General features: G+C 38.2%; 1 protein-coding gene across 1 annotated transcript in view; it reads left to right on the top strand.

Moving 5' to 3' along the window:
* The window catches only part of LOC136874177 (unconventional myosin-Ie), a 458,144-nt gene that overhangs the window by 90,393 nt on the left and 343,745 nt on the right, over nucleotides 1–24,006 (top strand). The window contains exon 10 of the mRNA XM_068227689.1: nucleotides 21,080–21,247. Within this exon, the coding sequence (XP_068083790.1) occupies nucleotides 21,080–21,247 (168 nt within the window). The remainder of the gene's footprint in view (nucleotides 1–21,079; nucleotides 21,248–24,006) is intronic.

Here is a 24,006-nt window from a genome sequence, read left to right as displayed (position 1 = left end):
ATTAAACCAAAGAATAACGAAATCTGAAGAAGGGCTTAGACAAATGCAAGCTCAGTTACAAGAAATTCGGGAGGAAGGAACAGGAAAGACTGTTATGATGTCTAGTAGCGAGCGGAACAGAGGAGTGGAGTTTCAAATAAATGAAAGAGAAGTGACACCCATACCAGCCACACGTTCTAACCACAGTATGGGGGAGACAAATGTGGATAACGGAAACAGTGGTTATCCTACGATTATTAATGTCATAAAGACCTTCGATGATAGACCGAAGCACTTTAATAATTCCACCAGTATTTCGCCCAAACGTTTCCTTAGGGAAATGGAGGATTACTTCAAGGAACATGGCATCGCTGAGGAGAAGAAATTGAAAATAGTGGAAAAGCATTTAGATGCTAATCCAAGCTTATGGTTCCAAGCATTTAAATATACTTTCCATGAGTATAGTGACTTTAAAACGGCGTTCTTACAGAAATTTTGGAGTCCGGAATTGCAGCAGAATTTACGCTTAGAGTTGTACTCTCGCAAGTATGCTACGAACGGTCAAACAGGGTTTAGTGATTATTTCGCTTTCCAGTTTCATCGTTTTCAAGACCTTGATTCGCCACCCAGTGAGCTTGAAGCGATCAAGACGATACAACGACAATTTCCTTCCGATATACAAAGGTTGCTGGCTACTGCTAACCCAACTACAGCAGTACAAATGGAAACGACACTCAGACAGATCGATATGACTACAGCACCACACCCTCAAAGAATGATTAGGAACGCTTACAGTGAAGAAACGGTTAATGTGCTCACACAGGGAAACGTCGATGGAAATACCCCTGAAGAAAGAGTAAAAATGAACAGGAAGAGACAATGGGGAAACCAGGAGAATGGAAGGAGAGATGAAGAAAAATGCTATTGCAGGAAAGGGTCCTACAACCAAGAAGCATATAGGGAAAATGGAGCATATAGACCCAACATGCGGTACAGGAACCCGTACAGAGAAAACAGAGGAAGAAATAATTTTAGAGGAAGATATGGTTACGGAAGAAGAAATACGAGAGCTGACCAAGGAAGGGAAACTTATAATCGGAGACCTACACGCGATGTAAATGAGGACCGAAACGAAAAGATAAAGTGGGAAAAAGCAATTAGAGAACAGGACGTCAACGCTGATGTAGAGGGAGCGGAGAGTCTGGAGTTGCAAAGGTACAAAAGGAAGAAACAGGAAGAACAGATCCTCGATCCGAACGTGAGAGAATTCGAATGTAGAAGAGAAAGTGAAAAGATAACAAGCAAAAAAAAAAACGCCGATTTTGAATTAGAAGGTGAGGTTGAGAATATAAAGAACGCATTGGATTCCAAAATTTATAGTTATTTCATAACACAGGTGGATTCGTGGGAAATCGATTCGGAAGAACTGATGAAGGATTTGACAGTACATCACATAAAGAGAAAGTATGAATTGCCTATTATCGTAGCAAGAGTTGGAGAGATGAAAGTACGTTGTTTAGTTGATTCTGGGGCTAGCATCAGTGTACTTTCGAAGGAATTATTCCAAGATATGAGTAGAAGAATGAAATTATTAACCATCCCAGTTTCGAAAATTGAAATAAGAGGGATAATTCCAGATAAAACAGTGGAATGCAATATACAAACATATTTGGAAATAAATATTGGAAACCGGCACTTTGAGCATCCATTCATAGTCATGAACAAGATTAAATATAATATTATACTAGGGATAGACTTCATGACGGTAACTGGAATGACGATCGATATGGAGAAACAAGAAATAAGGTTCCCTATATCTGACGAACACACCAGGGAAAACCAAGAACGGATTAAGATCAATGACAACATTAGGATCATAGGTAACAAGGAGGTATCGGAAGAAGAAAACGTACCATCCGAAGAACATCCGAACTTTCACTTAGAGGAAGGAGAGATGTCTCTGGCGGACGAAAACATTGTTGCGAGCATAGAAAGGGTAATGGCTATGGAGGAGGAAGAAGACATGCCGAACATAGCGGAAGCAGTGGCGAATGCTAAAATTTCCACGAGCGAAAAATCAAAACTTCATGGAATCTTACAGGAATACTCGGATTTATTTAAGAATAAACCAGGACAGATTCCAAATTTTAAATATAAATTAATAGTGAACGATTGGACGCCCTATAAAGGCAAACTCTATGGAATTCCGGAGAAACACTTCCCAGAAGTGAAGAAGATCATAAAGGAAATGGAAGACGATGGCATTATAATGAAGACATCAAGTCCGTATTTGAATCCCTTGGTAATTGTCGTAAAAAGCAACGGGAAACTCCGTTTGTGCCTTGACGCTCGTTTTTTGAACGGTCGATTGATTCCAGAGTATAATCAAACTCCAAAAATAAAGGATATTATTCAGAAATTCCGTGACATGAGGTATTTTTCAACCATGGATTTTACATCCTCATATCATCACATCGTTCTGGAGGAAAAATCCCGATTATTAACAGGATTTATGTTTGATAATCAGACATATATCTACTGTCGTCTCCCATTCGGATTAAGAAATAGTTGTGCTGTTTTGGTGAGAGCATTAGACAGAAATTTAACGCCGGAGGTAAAGGAGTTTTTAACTTACTATGTGGACGATCTAATTCTCGCAACTAAAACATTTACGGAGCATTGTGACAAGCTCGAGAAGTTGTTTCGAAACTTAAGAGCCACGGGATTTAAGATCAACCTTTCAAAATCGAAATTCTGTCAAGAAGAGGTCCTATTCGTCGGTCACATGATAGACGGTACAGGAGTACGGCCTAACCCAGTTAAGATCCAAGCCATATACGATTTTCCCCGACCGAAGCGTATAAAGCACGTCAGACAGTTTCTTGGGATGGCGCAGTTTTTCTCTAACCATTGTCAAGGATATACCCAGACCGCCGCGCCTTTGCAGGATTTGTTAAAGATCAACAACAGGTGGAAATGGGACGAAAAGGCAGAAAGAGCATTCCAAGAACTAAAGACCTTGTTAACAAAAAGCATTAAATTAGGCTATCCTAACTATGAAAAGGAATTTATAATACAGTCAGACGCATCTAATGTTGGCATCGGAGCTTGTTTATACCAAGAAGAAGAAGGAACACCTCCCAAAAGGATATATCTAGCATTCACTAGCCGAAAATTAAGGAGCCACGAGGTTAACTATACTACGACGGAACAGGAGCTATTAGCAATCATTTACGCCTTACAGCAATGGAGAAAAACTATTTATGGATACCCAATAACGGTCAGATCAGACCATAAGGCATTAACATTTGGACTGAAAGCTGCAATGACCAATGAGCGGATAACAAGGTGGATGTTGTTCACGCAGCAGTTCCAGATAAAAATAGAGTATTGTAAGGGAAAGGAAAACATCCTTGCTGACGCCCTAAGTCGTAACCCTGTGGAGAAAGAGGAAATAATTCATAGAATTGAATTGGTCCCGGACGATGAAGAAACATTAGAGAAACTACAGAACCTAGTACACTTGCAGCGTCTAGACGAAAGGTTGAAACAAATCATAGATAAATTGGAAGATGAAAACTGTGAAAGTGAAACAAAATTGAGAATTACGAAAATCTACAGCTTAGAGCAAGGCATACTAATGGCTAGATCAGGTAAAGGTCATAAGAGGATACGTATAGTACTACCTTCGATGTTATACAAGGAAGTAATCTGGCACATACACAGAATTACAGGTCACGGTGGCGTGGAAAAGGTAACACAAGTAATACTCGAAAAATTTACTTGGAAAGGTATTCGAAGAACGGTGAGGAATACCGTGAGAACATGCGACATATGCCAAAAGGTTAAACATGGCAGTGGTACAGTAAGACACGAACCCAGAGCTATATTGCCTCATAAAGCTCGAGAACTATATGCTATAGATATCTTTGGTAGACTCCCAACTGCCAGAAGGGGACACAAGTACATAGTTGTAGTGATGGATGTGTTCTCTAAATATGTGTCGTTGCAACCAATTCAACGCGCCAACACAAAGCAGGTATTACAACGTCTAATCAAAAACACCTTACCTAACATGGGAAAGCCTGAGAAATTACTGTCAGACAGAGGGACACAATTTACGTCACTTCAATTCAGAGAAACCATGGAAGAGTTAGGAATTAAACACATTCTTTGCTCGGTGAGACATCCAGCGTCCAATCCTGTTGAAAGATGCATGAAAGAAATAGCGAAATTTTGTCGAATCTATTGTCCAAACCAACACTGGAAGTGGTTAGAGGTAATAGGAATAATAGAAGACAGCATGAATAACACAATACATGAATCCAGCGGACAGATACCTAAAATCATTCATCATAGTATTAAACCTGAAAGACCTTGGGACGCAGTTGTTCACCTACCTGCTGAACCTGACTTAGATATCGACGAAATTAACAAATTGGTTCGCGAGAGGCTGTACAGACAAGCACAGAGAAGGTTAAGGAGGGTACAGCATAAGAAATTCAAACCTGAATTGAAGAAAGGCGACCTGGTATTAATAAAGAAACCCGCAATTTCCAGTGTAACGAACAAAGTCTTTGCGAAATTCCTACATTTATTTGAAGGACCATTTAGGATTAACCGTTCATTCAGAAATAATGCATACGAAATTCACGACTTAAATGGAAACAGTAAAGGAGTACATAACAGTGCAAACATCAAGTTATATTTCAAAGAATAGGAAAGGGGCAAACCATCTCAAGTGATGACGAGTCAAAGAAGTACAGATTGAAGTCACTTACAGCATGAATAAACAAATTGTTCCGAAGAAAGGAGTAATAATGCAAGAAAAGAACTCATAAAGAATAGTGAAAAGTCCCATTATAAAAAGGAAGACGAATATAATAAATATATAGCAAGCCATATATTTCTTTCAACGTAGGGGAAGTTAATGTGCCGTTTCACAATTCTTTATAAGAGCTAGAGCAACAAAGATGGAGTCTCTGCGGTCAAAATCTCGAATAAAATACATTTAACGTCAGTACAGGCCAAATTATAAGTCTTTTCGTCAGTCGGTTACAGTAATAGCCGCGTTTAGAAGGCGCAGAAAAAAATGACAGATGGACATTATTTGAAACCATTATTTAAGAAAAAAGATGCTCATCTTTGACTATCAAAACTGACTTCGGTGTATTAACAGGACGCAAAACTCATTTTAAAGGAATTATTCAGCGGAGCGATATATTGGAGATTTGGAAACGAAGATTAGTTCCCGACTACACTCTATTTGGCAGAGATCAAGATTTAAACGCCGCGCGAGAGATTTAATACGAGAAACAATAAGAGATAAGATAAGATATACTACTGTGGAACTACGTCACGCAGTGACGCAAGCCCTTGATGAAATTTGCCCGACACCGGTTAACATTGAAAGACACTTACGGACCAGTAAATTAAATGCATTTAAGCTGATAAAAGACGGCGAAAAGAAATTTATTTTCGAATCACAATATACTGAATATAAGTCTTAGACAATTCTGGACTATTTATTGATCTAACTGTTTTCCAGTAAAAACCTGTACAATCTGAGCAACGCAAGAGCTATAGTACTTGAAAAATGTCAGCAATGAGTCAAACATTCTATCATTGTTCTGTTCCATACGCACGAGTCTTCATCATGGGTCTGTAAGGAAGCAAGGCGATGCTGCTTGGATCCTGACGAGGCGAGACGATGTTGGCTATCCCGGATGACCAGTGAGCGATGATGAGAAGCCACGATGTACCCAACCACTTGTGGAGGAACCAAATGACCAGTTCATAGTCTCAGATGACCGGAGAGGAGGAAACGCCGAGACCATCTTGAGCAAAGTTAAGTCCAATATCCAAGTCGTTTTCGTAAGTAAGAAGATATTGTTTTCTTTATTTTGCTTAGTAATATTTATTGGTGCGAACACAGTGCGTAAACAAACATCTAGCTAAATTGATTGGAAGTAGATACTCATCCGTACGAAACGTCAATTCCATTTATAGGCGTGGTCACCAAGTGATGTTCGTTCGTAATGTTTTCTAGAGACATGCGTGAAGAGATCGCTAAGATTATTATTATTATTATTACCAGTGATGTGTAAGAATGAAGTAGGCATTTATATCTGCGTGTCATAAACTTAAGCAACGTCAAATTGTACGAGATCATGCATAGGATTTGTGTTATGAGGGAATGGCAGTAGACTATTCCAAGTTACGTTAAATTTGGTACTATGACTGTAGCAAATAAAGTAGGCATTTTTGTAATGTCGCGGCACGTTCATGTGCAAGCCAAGGTAATGAATTACATGATAAAGTGATAGTGTGGTTATATGAAATAAGAGTAATAATTATCGCGTCATGAATATGATATAGAGTTGTTGATGATGTATAATGGTTGTAGTTATTGTTTCTTCGAGAGAGAGTCATAGTTGCATGAAATAAGGTCTCGTGATTTCAAATGTTATAATTGAGAAGATCACTGATTTCTCGCCAATTCCACGCAATGATTTTTAGCCTACGCATTTTATCTAGCTCAGGACATGATCTCAGGACGTCGAGTGCAATGTTTCTTTTATCCATATTAAGTTACTTGGAGCAGCAAATGTTTACTCTGGATAGTTTGGAGCCTTCACTGATTCGCTTAGGAAGATCTCGAGAACTCACTGAATGATTACATTTCTGTATGAATTTCAATCTATAGGCCGATCACTGGTGACCTAGGGTTTCGAAGGTGAATCATTTTCTTTTAGCTGGAGATATTGTCATCCGATTAAGTAGATTTTCCGTTGGTAGCATGTGTTATTATAACCTTGTAGAACCAGAGTGATGACGTTTCTTGCCATTTCGTACGCACCTAGTCTATGTCAATAAGATAAGGTCATATTACCTTAAATTCATGAATTAAATCTTGCGAAGATGTTACTTATTGGATGATTACGACTTACAATGGACGTAGCTTAGCTCATGATGTGTAACATAAGGAAATATGAGTGTCTAAAAAAAAGCAACCAAATAGGCAGAGAGCAATATTTAAGACGTAAAACGTATATGTGTGTACTTGTCAGAACAACGCAAGAAGAGTTTAGAATATCTTCATAGATAGTCTTAAATCTACGGACAACCAATCAGTCAGTTGAAATTTTAAATAATGTGATAGTTTTTAGAATAAATATCAAGTGTTAGTTAACATAGTCTGATGCGATTTCCAAGGATGGTTAACTTAAACAAATAGAACTCCATTTCTTGACTGAAGAATGGCTCAGAAAGTCCACATGTGTTTCTTTATTTCTCAAAATAATACAACTAGAAGGACTATAAATAATAGTTGATAGGAGTTTTCTTTTCTTTTCTGTGGATGCATCCTATATTTTTAATGTAAATAATTTTCATGTTTTATTTTCTTGCCAAGAAGGCACTTGTAAATACTAGTAGCTGTATCCAATTTAATTTATTTAATCATCACCCAACTCGCTAGGTGAATTGAAAGAGAAGGATAGGGCAGTTTATTTTTAAGAATCTTCCCACATGTGTCATGTCGTTTACAATATTAATTGATGATTTCGGAGAAGAATGAGTACTAAGAGAGGAAGCTATTTAAGCCGAGAAGACATTCAATCACTTAGGGTGAAGTGAAAAGACGTGATTTTTTTCCAAAGTTATCGACGGATATGGATTACTAGGTCGACGATGAGTCAGTCAATACTAAGGCTACTTCATTAGTAAAATTTTGAACTAATTGCTTGAATATTTGATTTAATATTTAAATAAATTTTGAATTGTGAAACCTAAAAACTCTTTCTCTGTGTTCTTAGCATAAGGCTTAGTTATAAGATTGTAGTAGTAACGATCGACGACGATTTTCTTAAGAATTAATGAGAATGGTACCTAGCTAAATACGAGTAAGAGACGTCTTTCTGCGTTAGTTAGGGAATACCGTTGTTTGACCTGGTCGTTTTTCCGTTGCGGAACTCACACCCGTAGAACTCAGTCACCTGATTTATTGAAGTTAGAGCTAGTCTGGATCTCTTGTGTCCTTGCCTGGACGCGGGAACGGCGCAATATGTACTGTATATATTAGTGCTTCTGATGCTATACATAAATAATCACTTTCATTTTTCCTTCCCCAGTTTTACTTGCCAGTTTTGTCATTAACTCATCCATTAGTACAATGAAAAGCAAAGGTAACAGAGTACTTCCTTGTCTTAATCCACTTTTTTGCTCTGTCTGTTCTCTGTTCTCTCTCTCCTACTTTCACATAACTAACACTGCCACTCTGTAAGTCTCTTCAAGTTTGTTTTCCCTTTGCCTATAAGATACTTCAAAGTTGTAAAAATTGTTGAAGCAGAGTAATAATTTTATACTGTAAGCTTATTTTTCTTTGCAATATAACATCAGGAAGTTGTTATAAAGCTAGTAAAAGAACCAACCTGCAGTGCAGTGCATAACGTGAATTATATGAATAAACAGTTAGGCTTTGTAGTTCAAGTTTTAATGCAATTTCAAATTATATCAGTGATTTTTTTTAATTGCTCTACATGTATGTGTATTGCTGGAGAACTTGATATTTTTACTCATAATTTGCATATTAATGTATATTCAAGGAAGTAGAAGTATATATTTTACTTTAACTTTTTTTTTTTTTTTTTGCAGAGCAGCTAATATTGTGCAACACATTTTTATTTTTGTTTGACCATACTATAGTAGGCTAATTACTTGTGACGTAACTGTACCATAATGACATACATTATGATACTTCTTTTCATTTCCAACTAACCATATTCAGTATCGATTAATATTCTATGTGGAACAATCGTGAATTGATAAATAAGGCACTTATTTATTTATGTATTTATTTATTTATTTATTTATTTATTTATTTATTTATTTATTTATTTATTTAGGTAATTAAATAAAATAATTTAAATATGCTCTATATTATGCAGCACATCAAGTCATGCCATGGTCAGTGCATATCATGCTGACTAGTGTGCATCGATCTGTTTAGTTTTTAAACTATATCATTTAGTAATTACTGATAAAACTATTAAAGGTGTTTCATGAATGTCAGTATTTTTCAGTGATGTATGTCTTGTTACAAGGTATTTGCTGTAGATTTTTTTTTTTAAGATTTGATCAAAGTATTTGTAGATTGGTGTTCACACGGTGTTGCTCTTGGAGTATGAATTAATGATTGGAAGGAGAAAGTACATACAAAAGGTATATTGTAAAAACTCAAAACTTAGACATTTAGATATGGTCAAACAAAAACAGTCGTATGCAACTTGCCTATAATAGTTATTAAGATGCTTGTATGAAAATTATGAAATGAGTGAAGTTACTTTCATATACATACGTCTTAATAAATGCCATTATAGGCTTGTTGCATATTTCACTCTTTCAGATTTGAGCTTCATTTTAATTGTTTGCTATTGTTTTTTCCTCTTCTCTGTATGCTGTCATATCAAAGCCAAACCATGAGAACTGTTTGTCTCAAGGGTATGAACTAATAACCAGTCATCTAGAAAGGGTATGTAGTTATCTCCCCCCATCCTTCACCCAAAAAAACTGTGTGACTTTAAATCAAAATTAGGAATTAATGGTATTTTAAATTCAACTGGATTTATTGCATCAAGCTCACATGTGGTTAAAGGTCTATGTAGTACGATACAGTGTTGTCATTTTATTTGGGCTTGTTTGCGCGGGAATGCACCGTTCCCCTGCCTACACTTCAGTCTCTCCTCTTCTCCACTTCCTTGTACTCAGACTTTCTGTGAGTGGAGACAGCTGAAGAACATCTATGGTATCCCCGGCCTGTTCTATGAGGCAGCTAAAATGAGGACCGGGGATTCTCAGCCTGGGAGCGTGGTTTGGCGGCCATGGTTCGCGCATCTGAGTCTGGCATTGCTTCCACTCATGTCAGGCTCCTCACCTTCATCTTTCCTATCCAGCCTCACTTGGTCAACTCTTGTTCTTTTCCGATACCAACAGTATTAAGTTTTTGAGGTCTAGGAAGTCTTTCACACCACTTGTGGCTCTTCCCTTTCTTTTGCTGATAACTTCATTTTCAAAGTGTTAGACATTTTTCTGTTTGATTAGTGTTATTTGAGAACGGTTGCCCAGTTGTACTTCCTCTTAAAACAGTAATCATCACCGCCACATTGTACTTAGCTGACTGTGCATTTCAAGCTTATCCCTATTCATTAGTAGGCAAGCGGGCTGGCTGCCTGTGCTTGTGGGACTGCATCACTCAACAATGGACCTGCAATGCTGTTTTGTTATGTGTGTGTAAGGGAAGAAATAAATTATCATGCCCTTCGTTGTTCTTGTCTTTCTTGGGCAGATATTTACATTTCTCATTGTGTCAGATCCTGTCAATTTTTTCCCTGATTAGTGTTAATAGAGGATGGTTGTCTAGTAGTACTTCCTCTTCAAACAATAATCACCACCACCTCTCAAAAGAAGATATGCAACGAATTAATGAAAATTTATAAAGATGGTAAATTGGTAAATAATGTTGCTAAAGTAAAAGTAGTTGTGTAGAATGTGTCTGTTTTCCTCACGTTTTAATAAATTGAAGGAGAAGCAGACAAGGAAGAAGAGAGAGTAATTCATCCATTCATCCACATTGATGCATGAGGATGTGTGTGTGTGTTGCCCCAGCAAAGGGATTGGAGTATCAGCAGCGAGCAGTGCATGCCCGAGACCATAGTGCAACTGCAAGCAGGCCCAAATAACGTGATGACCCTGTATTATGTCTATTCATATTTGTATAATATGCCCAAATTTTAACTTCAGGGTCATTCTCCTTTCTATATCATAGGTGGGAACTAGCATGCAGATGTTCAGCATCTTTCCTGGGCCTTGGTGTACTGTCCATGGTGCAGCAGCAGAAAATCTGGCCATTACATTCACTTTGCAAAGTTTGTGCTTACCTTCTCATAGTCCGACTTGTTGGCTGAACGGTCAGCGTACTGGCCTTCGGTTCAGAGGGTCCCGGGTTCGATTCCCGGCCGGGTCGGGGATTTTAACCTTAATTGGTTAATTCCAATGGCATGGGGGCTGGGTGTATGTGTTGTCTTCATCATCATTTCATCCTCATCACGACGCGCAGGTCACCTACAGGTGTCAAATAGAAAGACCTGCACCTGGCGAGCCGAACCCGTCCTGGGATATCCCGGCACTAAAAGCCATACGACATTTCATTTCATTTCATAGAGATTTTCAGACGATGTTTGAAAAAAATAGATAGTTACAAGTTGAAGTTGTATAAGTTGTACAGGATGTGTCTATTTTTCTCACATTTTTATAAATTGGAGGAGGAGCAGACAAGAAAGAAGAGAGAGCAACTATAATTAGTATTTATTTTGCTAGTGGTTTAGCGTCGTATTAACACATCAAAAGATTTTGGCGACGTAAGGTTGGGAAAAGGCTAAGATTAAGAAGGAAGCGACTTTGGCATTAATTAAGGTACAACTCGAGCATTTCCTTTGTGTGAAAATGGGAAACCATGGAAAACCATCTTTAGGGCTGCTGACAGTGGGATTCCAACCCACAATCTCCCAAATGCAAGATCACAGCCAACGCGACCCTAACAGCATGGCCACCTTGCTTGGTTTTTTATATTATTATTATTATTATTATTAAGTGTACAACAGTTTATACAATTACACCCCGAATAACTTTCAGTCACGGAATCACTGGGGTCTCCAACATTACCTACAAGTGCAAGAACCAAAACCCCATGGAACTACAGTCCTGATGGGCTTCAGCCTACCAAGCGACTGCTGCTCAGTCCGAAGACCTGCAGAAATACCCTTAACTGTTATTCTTGACTTTCTAGACCAGGGCCATTATCTTACCATCAGATAACTCCTCAGTTGTTCTCGTGTAGTCTGAGAATACCTCAAGCCAGCCCTCACATCCAGGTAAATCCCTGTCCTGGCCAGGAATTGAATCCAGGACCTCCAGGTAAAAGGCAGATTACCTATCGCCTGCAGGGCTGGCTACAAATACTGTAGAAGAACTTACCCTTATATACAAAATATTTTGATATTTTGTATAATCTGCCCTGCTAGTTGTCGCTGTCAGAAAAATCGCAATGTGCCCAGTTTATGCACTTGGTCACTGTATGTTGAACGATTTGCTTCTTAGTACCACAGTCACATTTGGACAAGTATATTTTCCCCAACTTATGCAAAGCATGTGCGCCATGGCCAGTTCTGATTCTCTTGAATGTTGTCCGTATTGCTCAGGGCTGATCAAAATCAGGTGATTTCTCCAGCATGCAGGAAAGCTTTGCCATTATGAAGGGCAATTTGTTTTTGGTCAGACTTAATTCCATGAGCTGAGGATGTAGAATGTATATTCTAAGATAGCTTTTGCAGAGGAAATGATTGGATGTCTAAATCTGACAAGGAGACCTTGCCTACACATCCCCACCGATTTGATCCATATTCAATGCACATGTAGACCATAGTAAAAACTTTCACTAATTCTAATTGCAAGGTGCCACTCCCACTCATTTCCAAGAGAGTGGAATTTAAATATTTTGAGAGTGCCTCACAAGACCAAGATGGACACATTCCCACCACAAACATGCACAGCACTCCATGTTATATGAAAATGGCATGCAAAATAACTCTGACACATTTGGCTATTACCTGTAAAGATCATTTAAAACTCTGCCACAAGTTTCCAGACAGAGTACTGATTTCTCTGCCATTTGGTAGAAAAAATGGAACATTGAAGTTGCCATACAGACAGTTTAAAGGACATGAGATCAGAATGTCTGCACACAGTTGAGGTCAGTTGAAGATGACAACCTTATAAAACATACTTGAGTAAACAGGCTGTGTAAAGAGATTGCTGCAGTAAACATTTTTATCATTTGTTTTGACTTGTTTGATGTTATGTCCTCATGGATGAAGTTATTAGCAGTGCATATCACAAATTGTTTTTTTGTAGGAAGCTGCTGCTACTGCTTTTAATTGCTATAATTTTTGTCTAATAGCTTGTTCTTCTTTGCATAATGGGAAGTTTGTAAAATGATGTGTATAAGCAATCACAGCTAAAATATACCTACAGTTAATTTGCACAGTTGTGACCTGGAACAAAATAATTTCTTCTTTCTTTTCCTTTCATATTTATTCAGGTCATCTGTTGTGGACCTCATCCGAATGAAACTTTCCAAAGCTATTATCTGCCTTTAACTTTCTGAAACCTTCTATAAGATTAATTTGTTACATAGAATGCTGCTGCAGAATAGCCTAAGCTCCATATAAATATTGATTATATCTCATTGCAAGCATCTTGCTAGTGTAGATTTGTAGTTTTATTCCATTGTTCCCATTTGTGTGTACAAAATATGTTTTTTCATAATTTTGTGCCTAACTTATGGAACATGTAAAGGGTATGAGATTAGGAATTCAAGTTCAGTAACTTATTGCTATTAGTGCTAGTTGTAACTAGTTTGCTTGGGATCAGGAAATCCTTGTAAAAGGCAAGTATTTTTGGATGCATTTCAAATACTATACTGTAAATAAACCTAAATCTTTGTATTCATTATTTTATACCTACAGTTAAGTGTGTTATGTTCTTTGATTTGTATGCACAACTGTCCTAATGGTTAGATTTTACAGTTTTTACAATGACCTAGAGTTTCTGACAAATTTGTAATTTCTAATCCAAAAATCCATAGTGTGATAGATTTCATGTTGTGGCTTGTTACCTTTAAATGAGAAATTATTGGACATGAATTCCTTATCTCATATTATTTGTTACATTGATGAGGTAAATTATTATAATTATCTTCTGTCTGCTCTGAAAACCATCAACCAGCAAGTATACTCTACAAAATGTTGACATGTGTAATTAGGAACTATGGACCAAGACATTATGAGAAGTTCTTTGAACTGAGGTACACTTCCTTATACAAAAACTATGTGTACTCTCATATGGAAGAATCAATATCAAACTTCGTGTACTTCGTGCTTTGCTGTGATCTTTCGTGATCTTTTTTTCTTGCTCTTTAAGAGACATATGACCAATACACACTTTGTCAATAAATGTGCACATTTCTACTCTTGCTTATCCGACCATCCTTACAGAGAGAGGTATTGAAATAGAGAGAGTCGCAAATTTATCAACAGTGTCTGAGAAATGTATTTGAATACCTTCTTTATCAAACTCATTGTTACTATGTAGCATTTATATATTTTTAAAAATCTAACAAAAGAAGTAGCTCTTGAATTTTCCACACTAAGTATCACTCACTATGAAATTTTGAGTTGCTCCAATGAAGATGCTTATTGGCAGTTTGCTGTGTCATGCAACTGCTTTACAAACATTATGGCAGTAATGCACACATTTAGTTTTTGTATTAAAACTCAAGGAAGATATCTGCAGCTTTGCCACCAGCAATGTGAGAAATGCTCTCTACTTCATTACTTTCATCTTTACTTTCCTGCACACTTTTAATTTTTTCTTCATGCATTAAAATCTAGTCTGCTTTGCAGTTTTCCTCACTTAGCCACTAAAAAATGTCTTCTCATCAATTTTCTTTCCTCCTGGAAGATTGTGCAACATGCTAATTTACTGACAAGAAAGTGTTAAGAATTGATGATTCTCAATTACACTTATTAGCTCATTACCATCGCTGTGACTCCAACTTGTCTAAAATTTCTACTTTGTGCTTTCTAATTTGTGCTTTCTTTTTGGGGACATACATTGTACTGTAATTGAAGCCACAATTTCAGAATTTGTTGACTCATTGCTGGCGTCCAGTTAATAGCTGTACCACAGCTGTTGATAGCGATTCATAATAGCAATGCAAAGACATAAAAATCACAACTGTAAACAAGGTTGTTAATATGTTACTTTCTTTCAACATGCCTTCAATTGCTACAGACTTTAAAAGATGTCAGTGTGTCATAGGTCTGTCCTGCGCCAAAAGCTAGGAGCACAGATTTATCAAATTCAAACACGCTCAAATCTGACCAACTCAGCCCTAATTAAACCGAATGTGTTGAAAACATAAGAACAGCTACTAACTGATGGTACCACTGAGACTGTAGAGCTGCAATCCACAATTGGCCATGTTACTGAGGGATCGCACTATTGAGGACCGGATTAGCAAGTGTTTAGTGTGTTACGTTAACAAAGTGATAAACAGCATTTAGGGCAATTTTTTGTTAATATAATTTACACTCATTCTAAAAGCTTTAAAATACTCTCTTGGAGAAGTGTAGATATGAAATGTCTCGTCAGGGACTCCAGACCAAGATATCGTGAGAAGTTCTTTGAACTGATGTACACTTCCTTGTACAAAAATCATGTGTTAACTAACTGCAAAATCTCTATGACAATGTGCTCCTTCCTTTTGTCATACTTGTATGTGGGGACTTAGAAATTTTCAGCCAATAACTTTTTGTGTCTGTAAGCATACTGTACTAAACAGGGTGAGATATAAGCAAATTTGGTGGTCCAGGTCATCCCACAAATGCTTATTTGGGTTGATAGTGTGTAAATTTGGAAGGCAGAACAAAACTACTAAGTCTTCCTCATGTTCTTTAAATGATCATAGAACAACTTATTCATTGTTGGGTTGAGTAATTCAGACTGTAAAGTCAAAGTTAGTGGGTTCAATCCTGGTTCAGTCCTGTTTATGACTACTACCAAGCAAATCCTCCTCTATGAACCATGTGACCTTGCCGCGGTGGGGAGGCTTGCATGTCCCAATGAAGCAGATAGCTGAGCCGCAGGTGCTATCATATCGGATGGGTATCTGTTGAGAGACCAGACTAACGAATGGTTCATCGAAAGGGGGGGTAGCAGCCTTTCGGAAGTTGCAAGGGCGGCAGTCTAAATGATTGACTGATATGGCCTTGTAATAACACTCAACATGGCATAGCTGTGTTGATACTGCTACACGGCTGAAAGCAACGGGGAACTACAGCCATAACTAACTCCCGAGGGCATGCAGCTCTCTCTGTATGAATGATGGACTGATGATGGCTTCCTCCCGGGTAAAATATTCCGGAGGAAAACTAGTCTCCCGTTCAGATCTCCGGGTGGGGACTACACGAGAGGGGGCGATCATCAGGAAGATGGATACTGGCATTCTGCAAGTCGGAGCGTGGAATGTTAGAAGTTTGAATCTTTGTGGCAGGTTAGAGAATCTGAAAAAGGAGATGGATAGACTAAAGTTAGATGTAGTTGGTATAAGTGAAGTACGTTGACAGGAAGAACAGGATTTCTGTGCTCAGGCGACTACCGAATTACGAACACAAAATCAAACAGGAGAAATGCAGGAGTTGGTTTAATAATGAATAAGAAAATAGGGCAGCGGGTAAGCTACTACGACCAGCATAGTGAAAGAATTATTGTCGTCAAGATAGACACCAAACCAATGCCCACCACAATAGTGCAGGTCTATATGCCTACTAGTTCAACGGATGATGAGGAAATCGAAAGACTATATGAAGAGATAGAAGATTTAATACAATATGTAAAAGATGACGAGAATCTAATTGTGATGGGAGACTGGAATGCAGTGGGAGGCCAAGGAGGAGAAGGTAATACAGTAGGAGAATTTGGATTGGGACAGAGGAACTCGGCTGGTTGAATTCTACGCTGATCATAATTTAGTCCTTGCCAATACTTGGTTCAAACACCACAAACGACGGCTGTATACGTGGACGAGACCTGGAGACACTGGAAGGTATCAAATAGACTTCATTATGATTAGGCAGAGATTCAGAAACCAGGACTGAGCTCGATAGCTGCAGTTGCTTAAGTGCGGCCAGTATCCAGTATTCGGGAGATCGTGGGTTCGAGCCCTACTGTCGGCAGCCTTGAAGATGGTTTTCCATGGTTTTCCATTTTCACACCAGGCAAATGCTGGGGCTGTACCTTAATTAAGGCCACGGCTGCTTCATTCCCAGTCCTAGCCCTTTCCTGTCCCATCGTCACCATAAGACCTATCTGTGTCGGTGTGACGTAAAGCCAATAGCAGCAACCAGGTGTTGGATTGCAAAACTTTCCCAGGAGCAGACGTGGACTCTGACCACAACTTGTTGGTCATGAAATGCCATTTGAAGTTGAAGAAATTGAAGAAAGGAAAGAATGCAAAAAGATGGGATCTACACAAGTTGAAAGAAAAGAGTGTGAGGGATTGTTTCAAGGAACATGTGGCATAGGGGCTAAATGAAAAGGCTGAAGGAAACACAATAGAGGAAGACTGGATAGTCATGAAAAATGAAGTCAGTAGGGCTGCTCAAGAAATGTTAGTAAGGAAGAAAAGATCAACTAAGAATCAGTGGATAACTCAAGAGATACTAGACCTGATTGATGAACGACAAAAATACAAGAATGCTAGAAATGAAGAGGGCAGAAAAGAATACAGGTGATTAAAGAATCAAGTGGATAGAAAGTGCAAGGTAGCTAAGGAAGAATGGCTGAAGGAGAAGTGCAAGGATCAGATCAAAAATTAGATGGATGGCTTTTCCGGCGTTTGCTCTATGAACCAGCGTTTCGTCTTAGGTCTGACACTAGACTCTTCAGAGTGGGATGTGTCAGACCCTACCCACTGACGCTGGGGTGTATGCAGGTGAACTTATCAGAAGCCAGACCTAAGACGAAACGCTGATTCATAGAGCAAACGCCGGAAAAGCCATCCATCTAATTTTTGATCTGATTTTTGATATGCTCTATTGGTGGAAAAGAATCTAATTCCCTCCATGGAAACTTAGAATTTCCATTTGGAATTGCTAAGTGCAAGGATGTCGAAGGTTGTATGGTCCTGGGAAAGGTAGATGCTGCGTACAGAAAAATCAAGGAAACCTTTGGAGAAAGGAAATCTAGGTGTATGAATATTAAGAGCTCAGATGGAAAGCCACTTCTAGGGAAAGAGGACAAAGCAGAAAGATGGCAAGAACATATCCAGCAGTTGTATCAAGGTAAAGATGTAGATAATTTGGTTCTGGAACAAGAAGAGGCTGTTGATGATTATGAAATGGGAGACCCAATTTTGAGGTCAGAGTTTGACAGAACTGTGAGAGACCTAAATAAGAACAAGGCACCTGTAATTGATGACATTCCTTCTGAATTACTGACTGCCTTAGGAGAAAGCAGCATGGCAAGGTTATTCCATTTAGTGTGTAAGATTTATGAGACAGGAGAAGGCCCATCCAATTTTTGGCAGAAGGTTGTTATACCTATTCCCAAGAAAACCGGTGCTGACAGGTGTGAAAACTACCGCACCATTAGTTTAGTATCTCATGTCTGCAAAATTGTAACATGTGTTATTTACAGAAGAATGGAAAAACAAGTTGAAGCTGAGTTGGGAGAAGATCAGTTTGGCTTCAGAAGAAATGTAGGAACACTTGAAGCAATCCTGACTTTACATCTGATCTTAGAGGATCGAATCAAGAAGGACAAGCCCACGTACATGGCATTCATAGATCTAGAAAAGGCATTCGATAATGTTGATTGGACCAAGCTATTTACGATTCTGAAGGTGATTGGGATCAGATACCAAGAACGATTAATTATCTACAATCTGTATAAAAATCAGTCTGCAGTGATAAGAATCGAGGGCTTTGAAAAAGAAGCAGCAATTCAGAAAGGAGTGAGGCAAGGCTGCAATTTGTCCCTGCTCCTCTTCAATGTTTACATAGAACAGGCAGTAAAGGAAATCAAAGAGGGATTTGGAAAGGGAATCACAATCCAAGGAGAGGAAATCAAAACCTTCAGATTTGCCGATGATATTGTTATTTTATGAGACTGCAGAGGATTCACAATTAAGTATTTATTATTTTCCACCTAGTCGATACAATGATTGCTAAGGCAATTTAATGGTTAAAAGTGGTACATGTTTCGTATTTTATCAACATCTTCAGCCACATGACACTATTTAGATGAAAAAATATATAAATTGACAAAGTAATGCTTAAGAGGAAGTGTCCTTAAAATTAACATCTTATTTTTTCATCTAAACAGTGTCATGTGGCTGAAGATGTTGATAAAATATGAAACATGTACCTCTTTTAACCATTAATTGCCTTAAGCAATCATTGTATCGACTAGGTGGAAAATAATAAATACTTAATTGTGAATCTATTGAAGTGCGATACGGACCATAAAACTGATTTTATGTAATACTGCAGAGGATCTCGAGAAGCTGCTGAATGGTATGGACGAAGTCTTGGGTAAGGAGTACAAGATGAAAATAAATAAGTCCAAAACAAAAGTAATGAAGTGCAGTCGAACGAAGGCAGGTGATGCAGGAAATATTAGATTAGGAAATGAAGTCTTAAAGGAAGTAGATGAATATTGTTACTTGGGTAGTAAAATAACTAACAATGGCAGAAGTAAGGAGGACATAAGATTTAGACTAGCACAAGGAAGGAAGAGCTTTCTTAAGAAAAGGAATTTGCTCACTTCAAACATTGATATAGGAATTAGAAAGATGTTTTTGAAGACTTTCGTGTGGAGCGTGGAATTGTATGGATGTGAAACATGGACGATAACTAGCTCAGATAGAAAGAGAATAGAAGCTTTTGAAATGTGGTGTTACAGAAGAATGCTGAAGGTGAGGTGGATAGATCGAATTACTAATGAAGAAATACTGAATAGAATTGGTGAGAGGAGATCGATTGGGCTAAATTTGACAAGAAGAAGAGATACAATGACAGGACACATCTTAGGACACCCAGGACTTGTTCAGTTGGTTTTGGAAGGAAGTGTTGGTGGTAAGAGCGGTAGGGGTAGACCAAGCAGACAAGCAGATTAGAGCAGATGTAGGATGCAATAGTTACGTAGAAATGAAAAGGTTAGCACAGGATAGGGTGGCATGGAGGGCTGCATGAAACCAGTCTATGGACTGATGACTCAACAACACCAAGAAAATCATCAGTTTATTTTCTTCCTTTAGATTATTTTCATGATGTTCCTTCTCCTTGTTAATTATCATACGGCTTTCACTGCTGGGAGTGTCCAAGGACATATTTGGCTCCCCTGTTGCAGATCTTTCTATTTGACACCCTTAGGCAGCCTGCATGCCTGTGTGTGAGGTTATTGTGATGATGATGATGATGATGATGATGATGAGGTAGGAGAGAGTGAAATCCAGTGTTGGCACATAGCCTACTCCTATCACACTCCAGGGTGTCTTTTTAAGGCTTAACATCCCCATCTGATGGACAAATCACCCTCAACTGCATCATATGCCCTCACTCGATACAAACACTGTGCAGAAAGGTTTGGAATTGAATCCAGGCTTTTGGCATGCAATCTGGTGATTAGAAATTGTATACTACGTACCACCACCTCTCGTATACTGTCGGTCAACATTCTGATGGTGAAAATTTTTCCACCAGTGAGACTCGAACCAACTAGCCACGATGTCAGACCATAAAGACTGATGTCTTAACAATCATGGCCACCAGGCAGGCTGCTTTTCCTTTTAAATAGTACAAATTCTTCTTCAAACTAGATTGCAGCTCTGCAGACTCAGTGGTACCATCATTTAGTAGCTGTTCTTATGTTTTCATCACAGTGGTTTAATTAGTGCTGAGGTTGGTCACATTTGATAAATCTGTGCTCCTAACTTTTGATGCAGGACAGACCCCTGACACATTATTTTAAAGTCAGTAGCAATTGAAGGCACACGTTGAAAGAAAGTAACATATTAACAACCTAGTTTACCGTTGTGATTGTGGAGAAGTGTTCACAACAAGCAGCTCTTAGCACTCCCACTAACAGTGTTATGTCAGAAGTGCTCCAACTAATTCAGACTGTAACAATTTATTTCTTTATAAGATTTATTCACATTTCTTCTTGTTCATAATAGCTCCATTCAATAGAGCAAAGAGGAATACACGTTACCAGTTTACCTGTTTATATACCTCTCATTTATGAATACACTGTTGGGATTTCATTTTCCCATGGTCATGCAGATCATAATGTTTTGGGTCATGTTTATAACAACTGCTTCCAGTCTTATAGGTTTGACACAAAATTATGGAAAAATCCTATAAGTTATTTGTTGTAAGTTTGAAATATAACAATTTCTTTCTCTTTTTTTTTTTTTTTTCAGAGGGTGAATAGTGCAATGGAAACCTCTATTCAAGGACATAATATTGGAATCCTGGATATTTATGGATTTGAGATCTTTGAGCGCAATGGGTTTGAGCAGTTTTGTATCAACTTTGTGAATGAAAAATTACAGCAAATTTTCATTGAACTCACCTTGAAAGCTGAACAGGTAAGGAATTTTGTGAATAATTATTATTTCTTTTTGGGGACCTGGTTGGTGGTGCATACTCTATAAGAGGGATATGCTTGTTGCATGATTTCTATTGTTTTTTTTTTTAATACATACTTGGCATTGATGTGTTACCTCCCAAATATTTTTCTTATGTCTCCATGTTTTCAAGAGGAAAGTTCATACTTTGCACAGATGACTTCTTAATAATGGGAAATTATCATTTGTCTATGAAAGTTTGTTTACATACTGCAGTTACATATTCATGTGTACTAGTACTGTGCAACATATGTGATTGAAGCTTTGAAGATATGTTTACTATTGAAACTCATTTTACCAAGCGAGTTGGCTGTGCATTTAGGGTCGCACAGCTATGAGCCTGTATTTGAGAGATGTGAGTTTGAATCCCACCGTTGGCAGCCCTGAATGTGGTTTTCTGTGGTTTCCAGTTTTCACATCAGGAAAATGCTGGGACTTTACCCTAATTAAGGCCATGACCTTTCCACTCCTAGCCCTTTCCCATCCCTCCGCCGCCAAAAATCTTCTAGGTGTTAGTGCGATGTTAAACAAATAGAGAAAAAAGCAACCAACTCATTTTTGAAGCTAATACATTTGTGATATTAGAGTGTTGCTGTATAGTTTTCTGAAAGTTCAGTGAACAGTTTTGAGGATGTTATGAGTTTTTGGTGTGCAGGATTCATTCTGAAGACTAAAATTATACCTTTGTCATGCACTCTTGTTATTACTGAAGACGAGCAAAATCTTGAAATAGACTAGTAGCTCATTAGTCATGCTGAGTACAAATTACAAAGTACAAACTAACCCTATGACATTACAACTCTTATGAGCTTTAGTCCACAAAGTGATTGCTACTCAGAGCCCGAAGGCCTGCAGATTACGAGATGACGTGATCAGCATGACAAATCTTCTTGGCCGTTATTCTTGGCTTTCTAGATGGGGACCACTATCTCGGCATCAGATGGCTCTTCAATTATTCTCATGTAGGATGAGTGCTCCTTAAACCAATCCAAATTTCCTCATCTGGCTGGAAATCGAACCCAGGGCCTCCTAGTAAAATGCAGGCTCTGTACTCCTAGACAGTAGGACCGGCATTTTGTGCCAAAGAGATGTTAAGTACAGAGCTTTTTGAGATTAAATTGGCAGGTTTGATCGTGGCTCAATTTGGTGGTATTTGAAGATGCTAAAATATGCCAACATCATTTACTGGCACGTAAAAGAACTCTTGTTGGACAAAATTTTGAAACCTCAGCATCTCCGAAAAATATAAAAGTAGTTAGTGAGACGTAAAACCAGTAACATTATTTATTAATTTAATTTATCCATTAAGTTATTATCAACTCAATCAATCAATCAATCAATCAATGTCAATCACTCATTCACTACTGTACTGCATTTAGGGCAGTAGCCCAGGTGGCAGATTCCCTATCTGTTGTTTTCTTAGTCTTTTCTTAAATGATTGCTTAGAAACTGGAAATTTATTGAACATCTCCCTTGGTAAGTTATTCCAATCCCTAACTCCCCTTCCTACAAATGAATATTTGCCCCCATTTGTCCTCTTGAATTCCAACTTTATGTTCATATTGTGATCTTTCCTACTTTTAAAGACACCACTCAGACTTACTCGTCTACTAATGTCATTCCACGCCATCTCTCCCACTGACAGTTTGTAACATACCACTTATAATATTGGACATTATAAATTTTCCAACGGAACAACTATGTTGGTATTATAAATGTACTCGTCCAGAACAAATATTTCAGTTTCCCTATGGGAATCAATATCTTTATCATATACTACTCACTGTAGTCGAGCAGCTCATCTCCTTTCTTTGGATTTTTTCCAGTTCTAGAATCATAACCATGTGTACCCTTTATTTACAATTCCATTTATATTAATACCTAAGTACTTACAATGATCCCCAAAACGAACCAATCAATACTGATCTGCATTTAGGGCAGTCGCCCAGGTGGCAGATTCCCTATCTGTTGCTTTCCTAGCCTTTTCCTAAATGATTTCAAAGAAATTGGAAATTTATTGAACATCTCCCTTGGTAAGTTATTCCAATCCCTAACTCCCCTTCCTATAAATGGATATTTGCTCCAGTTTGTCCTCTTGAATTCCAACTTTATCTTCATATTGTGATCTTGCCTACTTTTATAAACGCCATTCAAACTTATTCGTCTACTAATGTCATTCCACGCCATCTGTCCGCTGACAGCTCGGAACATACCACTTAGTCGAGCAGCTCTTCTTCTTTCACTCAATTCTTCCTAACCCAAACATTGCAACATTTTTGTAACGCTACTCTTTTGTCGGAAATCACTCAGAACAAATCGAGCTGCTTTTCTTTGGATTTTTTCCAGTTCTTGAATCAGGTAATCCTGGTGAGGGTCCCATACACTGGAACCATACTCTAGTTGGGGTCTTACCAGAGACTTGTATGCCCTCTCCTTTACATCCTTACGACAACCCCTAAACACCCTCATAACCATGTGCAGGGATCGGTACCCTTTATTTACAATCCCATTTATGTGATTACCCCAATGAAGATCTTTCCTTATATTAACACCTAGATACTTACAATGATCCCCAAAAGGAACTTTCACCCCATCAACGCAGTAACTAAACTGAGAGGACTTTTCCTATTTGTGAAACTCACAACCTGACTTTTAACCCCGTTTATCAACATACCATTGCCTGCTGTCCATCTCACAACATTTTCGAGGTCACGTTGCAG

This window comes from Anabrus simplex, chromosome 5, assembly GCF_040414725.1.
Source record: "Anabrus simplex isolate iqAnaSimp1 chromosome 5, ASM4041472v1, whole genome shotgun sequence".
Lineage (NCBI taxonomy): Eukaryota > Metazoa > Arthropoda > Insecta > Orthoptera > Tettigoniidae > Anabrus > Anabrus simplex.
The sequence above is the reverse complement of the archived record's forward strand: the minus strand, read 5'-3'. Positions and strand labels throughout refer to the sequence as shown.